Source organism: Podarcis melisellensis (genome assembly GCF_964234715.1).
Source record: "Podarcis melisellensis genome assembly, chromosome: 5".
In the NCBI taxonomy this organism is placed as follows: domain Eukaryota; kingdom Metazoa; phylum Chordata; class Lepidosauria; order Squamata; family Lacertidae; genus Podarcis; species Podarcis melisellensis.
Window position 1 is genome coordinate 6010022 of NC_138537.1, and position 14328 is coordinate 6024349.

Below are 14328 nucleotides of genomic sequence, written 5' to 3' on the forward strand. Positions count from 1 at the left end.
GTATGGGCCTATACTCCCTCATCACAGCGATGACTGTGGGTCCTAGCTTCCGTGACAGGAGTCTTTGCATCATTTGCTGCAAGCATTGCAATAAGCAGGGGATACAGAGGCAAAGAAGCAAAAGGATTAATAGCGGTCCTGCTAATAATACTATAACATTCCTGAGCCAACTGCCATCAGGGAGCCAGGAATACATCCAACCCCATGCATCACTCCCTGTGGCTTTCAGCGGGTTTTCAGCTATCATTGTTTCCATGTGGTTGATGGTGGCTGAAATATTTGCTGACTGGTCTGAAATGTACATGCAGCAATGGGAATGAATTAAGGCACAAACTCCGCCCTTAGAGGCAAGGACTACATCCAAAGCGTAACGATTTTGAAGGACTACCTCCCTTATCTCTGACATTTCCTTATTAATTGCTTTTAAGGCCGAGATGGTGGAGTTAAACAAAGCCTCGGTCCAGTTTGCCAACCTATGCAGATCCTGGTAATTCATGGCTACACCCAAAGGGGGTAGAAGGGACCTAGAGATGGCTGTGCCGGTATACTGGTTAATAGGTGATTTCGCGTCCCTTTTGTTACGCAGACGGACTGTTGGGAGCTTATCCATCTTATACACCAGGGGTACGACTACTCCTAAAGTACAGGTTCCAGAAAAGGCAGAGGGGATTTCTTTGTAGGCTCTTGTGCCGCAGAGCAACCACAAATCAGACTGGAGCAGGCAGTTAGATCTGCTGCGCGCCGTCATCCAGGTAAACCAAGTATAAAAATCGACACACATAGCATCATAAATGGAAGTACCTTTTTGGAAGCAGGAAGATCCATTAATATACTCATAAGTCCAATTGCAATATGGATAGTGACCTAAAAAATTGCTGCTGTTATGATTGAAACGGAGACAACGAGGTGCCTGTTCCATGAGTGACAGAAACACTGGGGGTGAATAGGTGCGACCATCTGACATAAGATTACTAATTCTAAATGACTCATTTATTGGAATACTATGCAGTAGTATGCCAGGCTTCTTAAATTGAGGAGGGATATGCATACAAACCCAACATTCAGAAAGATTAAGCATAGAAGAGAAACGATCTATATCTCTAACATAGGTATTATTACTCCAAATCTGATGATAGGGCTCTGACCGGCCGGTTTTCCGTATATGTGAGTCATCTCCCAGACCCAACCCAAATAGGGCGAGTACCAGAAGGGTCAAGGGGATGGGGGCTGGTTGTTCCCTCCCACAAAATCGGTGACGCTCATGCCAGCAAAAGAAAACACACATCCATATGACAAGAGCGGTTGAGATAACCCCTATCCACCAACCCCAATCCTTCCATGGTTCCTCCCACCAATATTCAGGGGGTGTGCTCATGGTTGAAGAGCTCACTGATATTTGTGCCTAACTACCTGTTGAGCCTCAAGGATGAGAGTCCACTGGTGAGCTGATGCTCCTACTACGTGGGTCAACTTTTCTGCTAACCCTGATGGGTGGATTGAACCACTTGTTTAGCAATTTCAATGCACACCTGGTTAAGGCTCCCACCCCTGCAATACTTGCATTAAGATAGGTTCCGTCCCATCTATCGCCTGCATTAAGAGTAGGACCTGGTCTATCAAATGAGGTTGGTACAGTGCTCTACCTCCCATATAACAGTTGACTACCCTCCCACAGCAGCAAGAGCGGTCTAGAACTCGATAGATTTCGACCGTCTCTGCAACTTCCCGTATGAGCACTATCCACGCGTGCTGGGCAGTGGTGTGGGAGAGGAGCCACAACGGGGCAGTGGGGTGTTTTAAAACGGCAATCTCATCAAATCCCAGTTTCCAATAGCCATAGAGCACACCATCTCTTACCACCGGCAAGACGAACCAGTCGTAGCAGAGGCCATCAGGCCAATAAATGCGGTATGGCTCAGTGGGGTCAGGGCTGTGGGACATAGAGCAGATAACAAAAAGAAAAGAGAAAGTCCCTACGGAAATATTAAATGTCCTGGTGAACTTCCTGGGTTAGTCCCGGCACGGAGTTGGGGACGCTGCCCGCGGGCGCCCCTCCCATCCAATTCTTCAGCTGTGCGTTGAGATATCAGCTTCCGGTGTGATATCAGCAGAGCGGTCGTCTGCCAGGCGTCTGGAGATGGTCAGCCGAAGGGAGTTCTCTGGATCTGGTGTTACTGTCCAATCTGAGATGGCTTTCTTCACTCGAGTATGGTGGACCCACGGGGTGATGCCAGCAACCTTCACAGCAGTAGGTGTAGAAAGTAGCACAGTGTATGGTCCCCTCCAACAAGGCTGTAGGGGAGCTCGCTGCCAGTCTTTCACCCACACTTCGTCACCTGGCTCGAACTGATGAAGCGGTTCAGTTAACACACATGGGGTGCGAGCCTGGGTCCACCTGTGGAAACAGGAGAGAACTTGGGAGAGTGACTGCACATAGTTATTCAATTGCATATCTTGGCTAGCATATGGAGTTAACATTCTAACATATGGGACTGGTCTCCCAAACAAAACCTCAAATGGTGACAAGTGGGTCCGCTTTGAAGGGAGACTGCGGACCCTAAGCAATGCTAAGGGCAACATGGCCACCCAATTAGACCCGGTCTCCTGCGTCAGCTTGGACAGCTGATTCTTTAGAGTTCTGTTCATTCTCTCTACTTTTCCAGAACTCTGGGGTCTATAAGCAGTATGCAGCTTCCAGTTGATCTGGAGCGCTTTTGCCAGTCCCTGTAGGACTGCATGAACAAATGCTGGTCCATTATCAGATCCTATGGACCTTGGCAATCCATAGCGAGGGATGATTTCCCTAAGCAGGCACCTGGTTACTTCAAGTGCCTTTTCAGTCTTGGTGGGCCATGCTTCGACCCACCCGGTGTAGGTGCACACTGCCACCAGCAGGTAGCGGTACAGTCCACAACGGGGTAATTCAGTAAAGTCCACGACAAGATCTTCCATAGGTGCCGTTCCACTGTGCTGAATCCCTGGGGGAGCCAGTGGTCCGGTCCTGGGATTATTCTTTTGACACAGCAGGCATTTCCTGGAGATCTGGGCTGCCAGTTGGTAGAGGTGGGCTATGTAGAAGCACTTTTCCAGCTGCTTGGTTGTAGCATCTGGTCCTATGTGGGTTGAATCATGGTATCTCTGAGTAACCTGCCGAGAAAGGGACTCTGGAATCCATATCCTGTCATCAGGGGTAAGGTACCATCCTTCTTTGGACAATGTCAGCTCCTGAGCATCTGCAGTGTCCCTTTCCTGCTTCGTATAAGCTGGCTTGTCAGTGGTGCTTAAAATCTCTTCTGGGACCAGGGCTCCAATGATCGGAGCTGGGGCCAGTTCCCGGGCTGCTTCCTTGGCCACTTTGTCTGCCAATCGATTTCCTCTGGCCACTTCCCCTGGTCCAGTTGTGTGTCCATAACAATGGATAACCGCTACCGCTTCAGGCTCCCATACAGCATCCAGAAGGTTCAACAAAGCTTGTGGGTGGGCCACCTGGTTTCCTCTGGAGGTAAGCAAACCTCTCTCTTTCCATAAGGCTCCATGGGCGTGTAAGGTCAGGAATGCATACTTAGAATCAGTATAGATGTTTATCTTCTGTCCCTTTGCCAGGCTCAGGGCTCTGGTAAGCGCAGTTAGTTCTGCCAGCTGGGCCGATGTTCCAGGCGGGAGTGACTTTGCTTCGACCACCTGGTCGTCCAGGGCTACCACTGCATAGCCTGCTTTTCGCTGCCCAGCCTCGACAAAGCTGCTTCCATCCACAAACCATGAAAGCCAGTGGGGGTCTGCTTCGTCTTTGAGATCAGGCCTGCTGGAATATACTTCGTCCATTACTTCAATGCAGTCGTGCGTCTTCTCCTCACCTTCTCCTACCGGCAACAGGGTAGCTGGGTTGAGGGCGGTGGTGACCTGGAACTTCAAACGTGGGTGCAACAATAACATCTGGCACTTTCTCATTTTTGCTTGGGAGAGGAAATAGGTGCCCTTCATGTCAAGCAGAGCTGGGACTGCATGCGGGGTCACACAAACAGTGTCTTGGCCAAAAGTAAATTTGTCTGCTTTGTTCAATAGGGTGGCTACTGCCACAACTGCTCTCATGCACGGTGGTAAGCCTTGTTCTGTAGGCGTCAGGCGCTCAGATAGGTATGCCACGGGCTGTTGCCAGCTTCCCAATTTTTGACATAGCACTCCCTTTGCTGTTCCCTGGTCTTCATCCACAAACAGGGAGAAAGGCTTTTCAGGATTTGGGATGCCCAGCGCTGGTGCTTGCTGCAATGCCCTTTTCAGATCCTTGAAGGCCTGTTGTTGCTCTTCTTTCCACACAAAGGGGTCCTTTTCAGTTCCTCTGGTTGATTCATGCAGAGGCTTGGCAATTGTGCTGTAGTTTGGTATCCATATTCTACAGAATCCTGCCGAGCCCAAAAAACCACGAAGTTCCCTGCGATTCTTTGGCTCTGGAATCTGGATGATGGCTTGCTTCCTTTCTTCCCTTAGGGTCCGTCGCTGATGGGATATATCAAATCCAAGGTATTTTACGATGGGTTGGCATATTTGGGCCTTTTTCTTAGATACTCGGTATCCTGCTTCAGCCAGATGATTTAACAAGTCCTTGGTGGCTTCCATACACGTGTCCTCGTCTGAACAGGCCAAAAGAAGGTCATCTGCGTACTGCAACAGAATCCTGTGTGGGCTGGTGGGGAAGCTAGACAGGTCCGAGGCCAATGCAACCCCAAAAAGGGTTGGAGAATTCTTGAAGCCTTGTGGAAGCCTTGTCCACGTGTATTGCACCCTGGTGCCTGTTCCTGGATCTGTCCATTGAAATGCAAACAGGGGTTGGCTTTCTTCTGCCAAACGGCAACAAAAGAATGCATCCTTCAAGTCCAGTACTGTGAAATAACATGCGGTGGGAGGGATTAGACTCAACAGCGTGTAAGGATTGGGCACATTGGGGTGGAGGGTTTCCACGGCTTGGTTAACTAATCTAAGGTCTTGGACCGGGCGATACGAGTTATCTTCCTTCTTCACCGGCAAGAGTGGGGTGTTCCACTGAGATTGACACTGCCTCAGGATGCCATGGCGAAGTAACCGTTCCAAATGTACCCATACTCCTTCTGCAGCTCGCCGGGGGATAGGGTACTGGTTCACAGCCACAGGGTTGGCGAACGGTTTGGGCTTGACTATTATAGGTGGGATGTTCTTTGCCATTCCGGGCGGGTTGCCTTCTGCCCATACACCAGGGTTAACCTTTTGCAGGAGGTCTTCTGGAATAATCCCCTCCTCTTCTTTTACCATCATTAAGCGCCAATGTTCCCTCAAGGGTACCTCTAAGGAGAACTCCCCTGCCGGCCCTGTGGTCATTGCCACTTCCCCTGTTGGTTGGAAGGAGATCTGGGCTTGCAACTTTGATAGCAGGTCTCGGCCCAATAATGGGATAGGGCACTCTGGTATATACAAAAACTTGTGTTGGACCACTTGGCCACCCAGGCGACAGACAACAGATTGCAGGAATGGGGCTCTTTGTGATTTGCCTGTAGCTCCTATTATGTTAATTGTTTGCTTGGTGGGCTTGGACACTGGTACTGGCAAAACAGAGTGGGCGGCTCCTGTGTCAACCATGAAGGGGATGGTTCGGTTCCCTGTTTGTATTTTGACCATGGGCTCACGGGAACCTAAATCAGCTGGGCCCGGTCTGTCCTAATATTCTTCCTCTTCTCTCAGGCTCATTGCGCCGGGTTGTCTCTGGGCTGGAGGGTGCCAGGGAGGCCCTTGTCCACGTCCTCTACCCCTGCCTGCATTTGCCGATGTCCAGGGTCTCAGTCCCTGTCCAGGTCCCTCGGGGATTGGGCCTGGGATTCGCTCTCCTCTTCCTCTTCCACCTGAGTGAGCCTGTGGGCATTCTCTTTTCCAGTGCCCTTCCTGCCGGCAGATGGCGCACTGGTTCCTTCCCAGACGGCCTTGTCCTCCTCCCCGGGCACTTCCTCTTCCCTGAGGGGTGGGTGCGGTAGCCTGTAGCGCCATCAACTTCTTTGCTTGATACTTCTCCTTTTTCTTCTGCGCCTCTTCCTCCCTCTGATTATAGGTGGTTTGAGCCAGTTCTAACATCCACTCTAGGGTGTGGCCCATGAACCCCTCGTTTTTTTGAATCTTTCGACGGACATCGGCTGCCGCTTGCGCTACAAAGGCAGCTTTTAAGATAGGGGCGTTGGCAGCCTCATCTGGGTCCACAGGAGTATACTGGCGGTAAGCTTCCTTCAGGCGTTCTAAATATGCTCCTGGGGCCTCTTCATTTCCCTGCACTACCTCTCTAACCTTTACAAAGTTGGTGGGTTTCCTGGCTGCCCTTCTCATTCCATTTAATACATTCTGGCGGTAGGTAGTGAGGATGTTCTGGCCACCAGTAGTTTGATAATCCCAATTCGGGGTGTTTTCAGGGTACCCTGCTGCGATAGCTGGATCCTGCACTCCCTGCGCTCTCATGTGTGCTCGGGCTTCAGCATGGATGCGCCTAGTCTCTTCTGTGGTTAGCAGCGCATCCATTAAATACTGCACATCATCAAAGGTGGGATTATAAGTTTTAAAAATCCCTTCAAACAGCTTTATGATTTTCGCTGGGTTTTCCTCAAATGAAGGATTTTGATTTCTCCAATTACAGACATCTGCACTCGAAAAGGGTATATGCTGGACCGTGTAGGTCCGTTCTGCTGCTGCCCCATTAGCTCCTGGAGGTCCCGGTGGGTCATAAACCCTTCGGAGGGGTAGTACTCCGGCTGCCTGATCCCTCCTGGTTTTCTCATACTGTCTATGAGACATAACTTTCTTCGCTGCCTGTCCCCACTTACGTTGCCATCTCTTTCTCTTGTCAGGGGTGCAGCATTCTGCTGCCTCAACTAACAAGGGACTCACATCCAATTTTTCCGCATAGGGGCTTACGTATGCCGTAATGCGTTCCTCCTGTTCCGTGGTCCACCTCATATTCTTCTCAGTCCATCTTATCAACTCCTCTATAAATTCCTCATCATCTTCTTCCTCCTTCTTTTCCTCTAACTCATCATTCATTAACAAGTTGCTGTCCCTTTTTTCTAGACTTGGTGCAGGGCTTGCTTGGGCCTGGGGACCGGCTCCTCCCGGTGCCTGGAGACCTGGGCCTGGGGGATTTGCCAGAGGGGCAGTTGGTGGAGCATAGGGTGGCGGTGGTTTGATGACTTCCCCCTCCTCATCTTCTGGATCTGGTATCACTGGGGGCTTTTCTGACTTCCCTGCCGGTCGAACTGCACAAACTGTACTTTGTGGGGCGTCGCCTTGGCAGGCTTTCAACCATGGTGGGTTCTTTTCTACATTGGTTTTCCAAGTAGAAATGTAAGGGATTTGGTCGGGGTGGGCATTCAATATGTTCTGATATAATGGACTGATTAGTTGCAAATCAAAGCTTCCTCCTGACGGCCAATTAGTTTGTGCGGGCCAGTCAACTTCACACAATGTCCTCATTCTCTGTCTTCTTAATTTAATTCCCCAGTCATAACTTTTTGTGGCGGCTTTCCAATTGTTTAAAAAGCATTCCAGGGGACTACATTGGCTTGCCCCAGACCCCATTTTTTTTCCTCTCTTCTTTTTTTCTCTCAGATGCTCCGCTCCTAACCGGGTTATAAATTCTTTCACACACCAAATAATACAGATTGTGGCCTGCACGAGGTCGCCCTGGCAGAAAACGCACAACCCTGCAATCGCTCGGCCAAGGGGCACTAATACCCCGGCCCACACTTGACAATTCAATCACCGGAGCATCTGACATGCAACACACCACATACAAATCACATCAATATAATTTCCCCTCCTTCTTCTGTTCCAAAAACCAGTCCCCTTATTCCTGGTGGCTGGCAAGCTGCTGCACAACCAATCCCCTTATTCCTGGTGGCCCTTATTGCCTGTGACACCCTGCCACAACCAGGGGAGGTAGATCAAGCCTCCTGCCCTTTCCCTTGGGCTTTCCTGCCCTTTCCCTTGGGCTTACCTTGCTTCCGCTGCAGACCCCTTCTGGCCAGTTCTCTTTTCTCCCTCGACCTGTGTCTCCACTCCGGAGCGGTGTGGCTGGTTCCCCCCACGAATTGGCAGGGTGCGCGCTTGGAGCCTGCAAAACGCCAATCCGAGCTGTTCACCGAGGTCGAGCCTGGCCCTCCCCGGCCCTCTGGGGTGGGGCAAAGATTCCCGGCCAACGCACCAAGCTGTAGGCTTAGGCCCTTTACCTTGCCAGAGAATTGCTTACCCGCGTCCCCAGGACCGAGAAGAGAATAAAAAAATTCCAGGAAAGTTTCTTCTTTGGAGAAAAGAGTTTTATTGCAAATCTGTGCACAGAGACAGCCAGCAGAATATAGTTTCTGAAATCTGACTGTAAAGCAATACGCATTTGCAAGCCTTCTTATACTTTGAGAGTATTTACCCACCTCCCAGACCTCCCCAAACCTTCCCCAATCAGCTGGCAAGTTTTCAACTCATTCCCTTTTAGGGCATATCAATATTTGCTGGCTAAGGCTGCTAGCTAAGCACTTCCTCTGCTGGTTAAGCATTTTCTCTGCTCAGTAAGCACCCCCTCCCACCTCCTTGTACACGTGTCTTCTTTTGCTAGCTAAGCATTCCCTTGTATCTCTTCTTATCTTGCATTACTTAAAGCAGAAGCAAAGCAGGAAACATCTTGCTAGTGGTTTTTAGTTGACAGCAGTTTCTGGCTAGGCAGGAAACGACCTTCTGACCTGTAGCTAACATCAGCAGTTTCAGATAGCTGGTTAGACAGGAAACGGCCTCCTGACCTGTCTGATTTAGACTTTGCAAATAACTGCATTTTTGAGTTTGAGCTTGTGTAGCCATCCTAGCAGAGTGCTGGAATTTACTATGTGTAGATAATATTAATGATTAACCGTTCCCTTCTCCCTTCAGTTCCTGGGTTGTGGAATGCTCTTCCCTCTGCCATATGTGAATCATATGTGTGGTTTTGTTCTGTTTCTGTATTTCGCATAACGTACACTGCTAAAAGATGTTTAAATTATTAAGCATTTTAGAAATACATTTTAAATAAATATATACATGCAAGCAAGGCCTCCTTAAAACCAATGTTCATGCTGTGTACAGTCGTACCTCTGGTTATGTACTTAATTCGTTCCGGAGGTCTGTTCTTAACCTGAAGCACCACTTTAGCTAATGGGGCCTCCTGCTACCACTGCACCACCACTGCACAATTTCTGATCTCATCCTGAAGCAAAGTTCTTAACCCGAGGTAATATTTCTGGGTTAGCGGAGTCTGTAACCTGAAGCATATGTAACCTGGAGCGTATGTAACCCGAGCTACCACTGTACAAGGATTTCAAGGGAAGAGCATGGGACATTGGTGACAGGTCTCCTCTCCTTTCCTCAGACCTGCTCCTTGCTCCTTTGTTTCTGCCCCATGTTTACACACATACATTACTGCTTTCCAATTTTATACCATTTTATTCCGTGAGGAGGGATTTGAATGAGGAGAGCGAGGAAAGGAGTAGAAAAAGGAGTAGGGAAGACAATTTGCAGCTTGGCAAGCAGCATGGTCAAAGGAAGGAAGGAAGAGAAAGATGCATAAAGAGGTTAATTGCTTTTGCCAGGGGTGTAGTGGTCAATCCAAACGTCCAGGCTCCTTTCATGACAACCCCCAAGCCATGCCCCTTCTACAACCCTGCAACAAATATGAAATATTGATCAATGCACAGATTATGACTTCAATAAGAAGCCACCATTTTTCTTCTCGCCCACCCTGTCTATCCTTGGTGCTGCTTTGCATAACACCCAGCCTGGAAGAGTTCTGGTGGACTCCCTCCCTCCCTCCCAACATTTTGTTTGGGACTCTGGAATCTTTTAAAATATAAATGTCAGTTTAACACATAGCCAGTATAACCCACCTTTTCATCTTCTTAGATAAGTGGGTGATTTTCTCTTTGAGAAATTCACCATTATTCGGCATGCAAAGGGCTGGCCAAGAGGTCCCCAGCAGACATCACCATTGCCCCTGTTGTGAAATAATTGCCTGAGCCTCATCTCTGCATCTTCATGCTCCACTGCAAGACTGAGATCAGGCGAGGAAAGGAGATTTAGTGAAACAAAGTAGGAAATATTGTGGGTTGGAGGATATGTTTGTTTGTTTTTAAGTGTAAAACAGACAGCCTTGGATCATAGCCCTTCAGCCAGCTCTAGTAACCGGAAACAGCTGAGAGGAGATTCACTTTCCCTTTTTTCACCCCTGGGATCTAGAGTGGGGAAGAACCATGTACATTTGCATGAGCTCCTTGGAGGAAAAGGTGGGCTATAAATGTAAGAAACGGGGACTCATTCACAAAATCTATGCAAGAAATTCGTGGGAAATAAATGTCCATCTTTTAAAAAATGCAATATTCAAAATAAATCTTATGTTTCCATCATTCTCTTCAGATAAAGTCCACAAGGAGATAGAAGATGTCATAGGTTCTGCTCACTCAATCAGCTATCAAGATAAGAAGAAACTGCCCTACACCAATGCTGTGATTCATGAAATGCAGCGCTTTAAATATGCCTTTCTTTTTGGGGTTAACAGGCAATGCACAAAGGATGTGAAGATTCATGGTTTTCTCATTCCCAAGGTACAGAAGATTGAGATGACTGCACTTACGTATCCCAAGAGCAAAGAGCAGCAGAAGGTTGCATACTGAGAGATGCAGGCAGCCATGCAGAAACTTTCTGTGTAGTCTAAAACTTGAAGGGCAAGAAAGACAAACAAGAGCAGGAGCTCCACCTGCAGACATCGGGCATGTGGGGCAGGGAAGGAACATGCAGTGGCCAGAAGTCTCAGCCTGGCTGTGAGCTTTCCTTTTAAAAGGGGGGGGCACCCTGTATTACTGTCTGTACAGAAATATTTTTTAAGGGGGGAAGGTGGAGTGAATATGGCTACTGGTAAATGTGTACAGAGACACACAGACACACACACACACAGACACACACACATAAAGCCCCAAGTTTGGATTCAGTCTGAACTCTGAAAAATGTAGTTCTGGGATTTGTTGTTGTTGTTTAGTCATTTAGTCATGTCTGACTCTTAGTCACCCCATGGACCAGAGCATGCCAGGCACTCCTGTTTTCCACTGCCTCCTGCAGTTTCGTCAAACTCATGCTGGTAGCTTCGAGAACACTGTCCAACCATCTCGTCCTCTGTCGTCCCCTTCTCCTTGTGCCCTCCATCTTTCCCAGCATCAGGGCCTTTTCCAAGGAGTCTTCTCTTCTCATGAGGTGGCCAAAGTATTGGAGCCTCAGCTTCAGGATCTGTCCTTCCAGTGAGCACTCAGGGCTGATTTCCTTCAGAATGGATAGGTTTGATCTTCTTGCAGTCCATGGGACTCTCAAGAGTCCCCTCCAGCACCAGAATTCAAAAGTATCCATTCTTCGGCGATCAGCCTTCTTTATGGTCCAGCTCTCACTTCCATACATCACTACTGGGAAAACCAGTAGTGTATAGTTCAAGCTATGAACCATATAGTTCATAGCTTGAACTATACGGACCTTTGTTGGCAAGGTGATGTCTCTGCTTTTTAAGATGCTGTCTAGGTTTGTCATTGCTTTTCTCCCAAGAAGCAGGCATCTTTTAATTTTGTGACTCCTGTCACCATCTGCAGTAATCATGGAGCCCAAGAAATGTATCTATCTGAGAGCATTCTGATTCAATTGTTTCTTGTTTGCAGGGGACAGGTATTTTTCCTGATCTGCGCTCTGTTCTTCTTGATCCAACACGATGGGATACACCTGCAGAGTTCAACCCAAATCATTTTTTGGACAAAAATGGACAATTTGTGGACAGAGAAGAATATCTGCCATTTGGTGCAGGTAAATGCAGAGGTTCAAGCTATGTTGTGAATTGTAGCTGTGCTTGTTCAGCACTTCCAGGAAATGATATCAAGAGCAGCAAGGGGCTAGAGGAGAAGTAGTGTACTTCTGGGAGGAGTGGCTCTGATGGTCGGCAGGATGGGGGAAGGCAATGAAAAGTTTAGGGGATATCTTGGGTAGGCAGATATTCACCTATGGGGCCTCCATCACTGACAGTCTGGACCTCTGCAAACTAGCTACTCCCTTGCCCTGTCGCTGAGAGAGGCAACACTGCCAGGACCAGGATGCTGCTGCTCCCTGTCATGTTTCAATTTTTAAAGAACAAATGAATATTTTTGTCCCCTATGTGTCAGAATCTGGGCATTTTGTAAGGTGAGGTAAGCCTGGCAAGACAACTTACTCTATACTCGTATTCACGTCATGCTTTGATTAGACTTAACCAGCCTCATATAACCAACATGCTTATCCCACACTTATGCCCTATTGTATTTGTAGATAGTGTTGTACACCACCTTTATTTTATGAGTGGGTGGTATAGATTTTTTTTTAAAAAATAAAATTTTAGAAAGTTTAGACAGCATTCCTATGTGCACTTCTCAGAGAACTCCCTCCTGAAATAATGGGGATTTACTTCTGGGTTGATATACATTGGATCTAATTGTTAGTGTTGGATTTCATAGTATAATCATTCTCATACTACACATGGAATCATTTAGTATTCTAAGACTTCTTTGATGAAACAGTTGAAAAGCAAATTAACATGGCTAATATAGGCACCTTAGAGGTAGTGAGTCCCCCCCCCTTTTTCTGAAAGAAAACAAGTGTTCTTATACTGAGGACTCAGCAACACAGCTGAAAATATAACATTTTAATTGCTTTTCAAGTGCATTATACAAATGTGAACTCTATGGTGCTGATGAGCTAATGGCAAATTCCATATATATATTAAAACATTTTAAAGCATTTTTACAGCACACACACACACACACACACACACACACACACACACACACACACTTGGCCTGAGTTGTGTGGTTTCTCCTCTGACTGCCAGGGGTTCTGCAAGGTCTCAGGCAGAGGCTGTGTCTCAGTCCTTGCAACTGAAGGCTCTAGGAGTTTTATAGCTGCAAAATAATTGACAATGAAATGTAAATTATTACTCAGTTGCTGACTTTCCCATGTCTCCTCTTCAGGAGCTCGCATTTGTTTGGGAATGCAGCTGGCAAAGATCGAAATCTTCATTTTCCTGACCAGCCTGTTGAGAAAATTCAGCTTCCAGCTGCCAGAAGGAGTGAAAGAACTCAATCAAGAGCCTTTACTTGGGGCTACAACACATCCCCATCCTTACAAACTCTGTGCTATTCCCCGTGGCAATGCAAACCTCTGATTTTGTTTAAAAGCACCATTTTCCTCTCAGTGTCCCTCTAGTCCTACTTTACTCAAACTTCTGTCATTGCTTAAAATAGACACTTTTTCCCTTTTAGTGTAAAACCCATCTCATAATATTCAAACTGGATGGCAGCATGCTGTTGGCCATGTGAAGGTGTCAGTTGCTTGCACATTTATTTTTGCCGTTGCTTAATAAGAGTAGAAAAGCATAAGAGGAACTCTGCTGGACCAGGCAAGAAATGCCCCCGTCTAGTCCTCCAGATGCCTATGGGAAGCCTCCAAACAGGAAACTGAATGCAATAGCACTCTCCTCACTTGCAATTTCCAGAAAGTAATATCCATAGCCACAGCGTAGGCAGAACACAGCCCTTGTGGTTTGTACCCATTGATAGCTTTACCCTCCATGAACCTATCTGATTCTCTTTCTGAGTTATCCAAGTTGATTGGAATCACTACATCTTCTGGAAGCAAATTCCATAGTTTAATGCTGCAGAAATGATGTATTGGTCCGAAGGGAAGCCACTCCCAAATTTTGTCTGCACACCTAAAATGAGATCTCTGTAACCATGACTCCTCTACCTACAGGTGTGTGACTGTAAGGCACAACCAAGTTTTATGCAAGCCAGATTTGAGGGTGGGCACTAGAGCATACATAGAATGCCCGGGGCAAACATGGTGTTTTCAATTCCATTTTCACTCAGTGCACTCTGTCTATGCTCAGAGATTTAGATAAACCTTTTTAAATGATTGTTTGGGAAGCTATTGGGTTGCTTGGTTTTTTTGGGGGGGAGGGTTAGGGTAAAAATCATTCTGGTTCTGCTTGAGCAAGATTTTGGGATTCTCTACCCTGGAGTATAATATGAATTTGAAGTTGTCAGTGTTGACATCCGCTGCAAAGAACTGTGATCTTGTGTCATTAACTCCAATACCAAAACACTTTCTAAGGGCTACTGACTCCTCCTTGACTGGGAAGTCAAGGAGGAGGAGGTTAAATCGGCCATGATTAAGTGGGGTCAAGACCATGGCCATACCACTGAGATGTTCCAATGGGAGAATCTTTGGCAGGTAAATTGGAAGTTTACT

General features: G+C 47.4%; 1 protein-coding gene across 1 annotated transcript in view; it reads left to right on the forward strand.

The window, feature by feature from the left end:
• LOC309369813 (cytochrome P450 2J5-like) overlaps positions 1-13272 on the forward strand; it is a 28936-nt gene extending 15664 nt beyond the window's left edge. The window contains exons 7-9 of the mRNA XM_081911153.1: positions 10435-10622; positions 11715-11856; positions 13050-13272. Of these exons, the coding sequence (XP_081767279.1) occupies positions 10435-10622; positions 11715-11856; positions 13050-13243 (524 nt within the window). The 3' untranslated portion in view covers positions 13244-13272. The remainder of the gene's footprint in view (positions 1-10434; positions 10623-11714; positions 11857-13049) is intronic.
• Positions 13273-14328: the final 1056 nt, after the last annotated feature.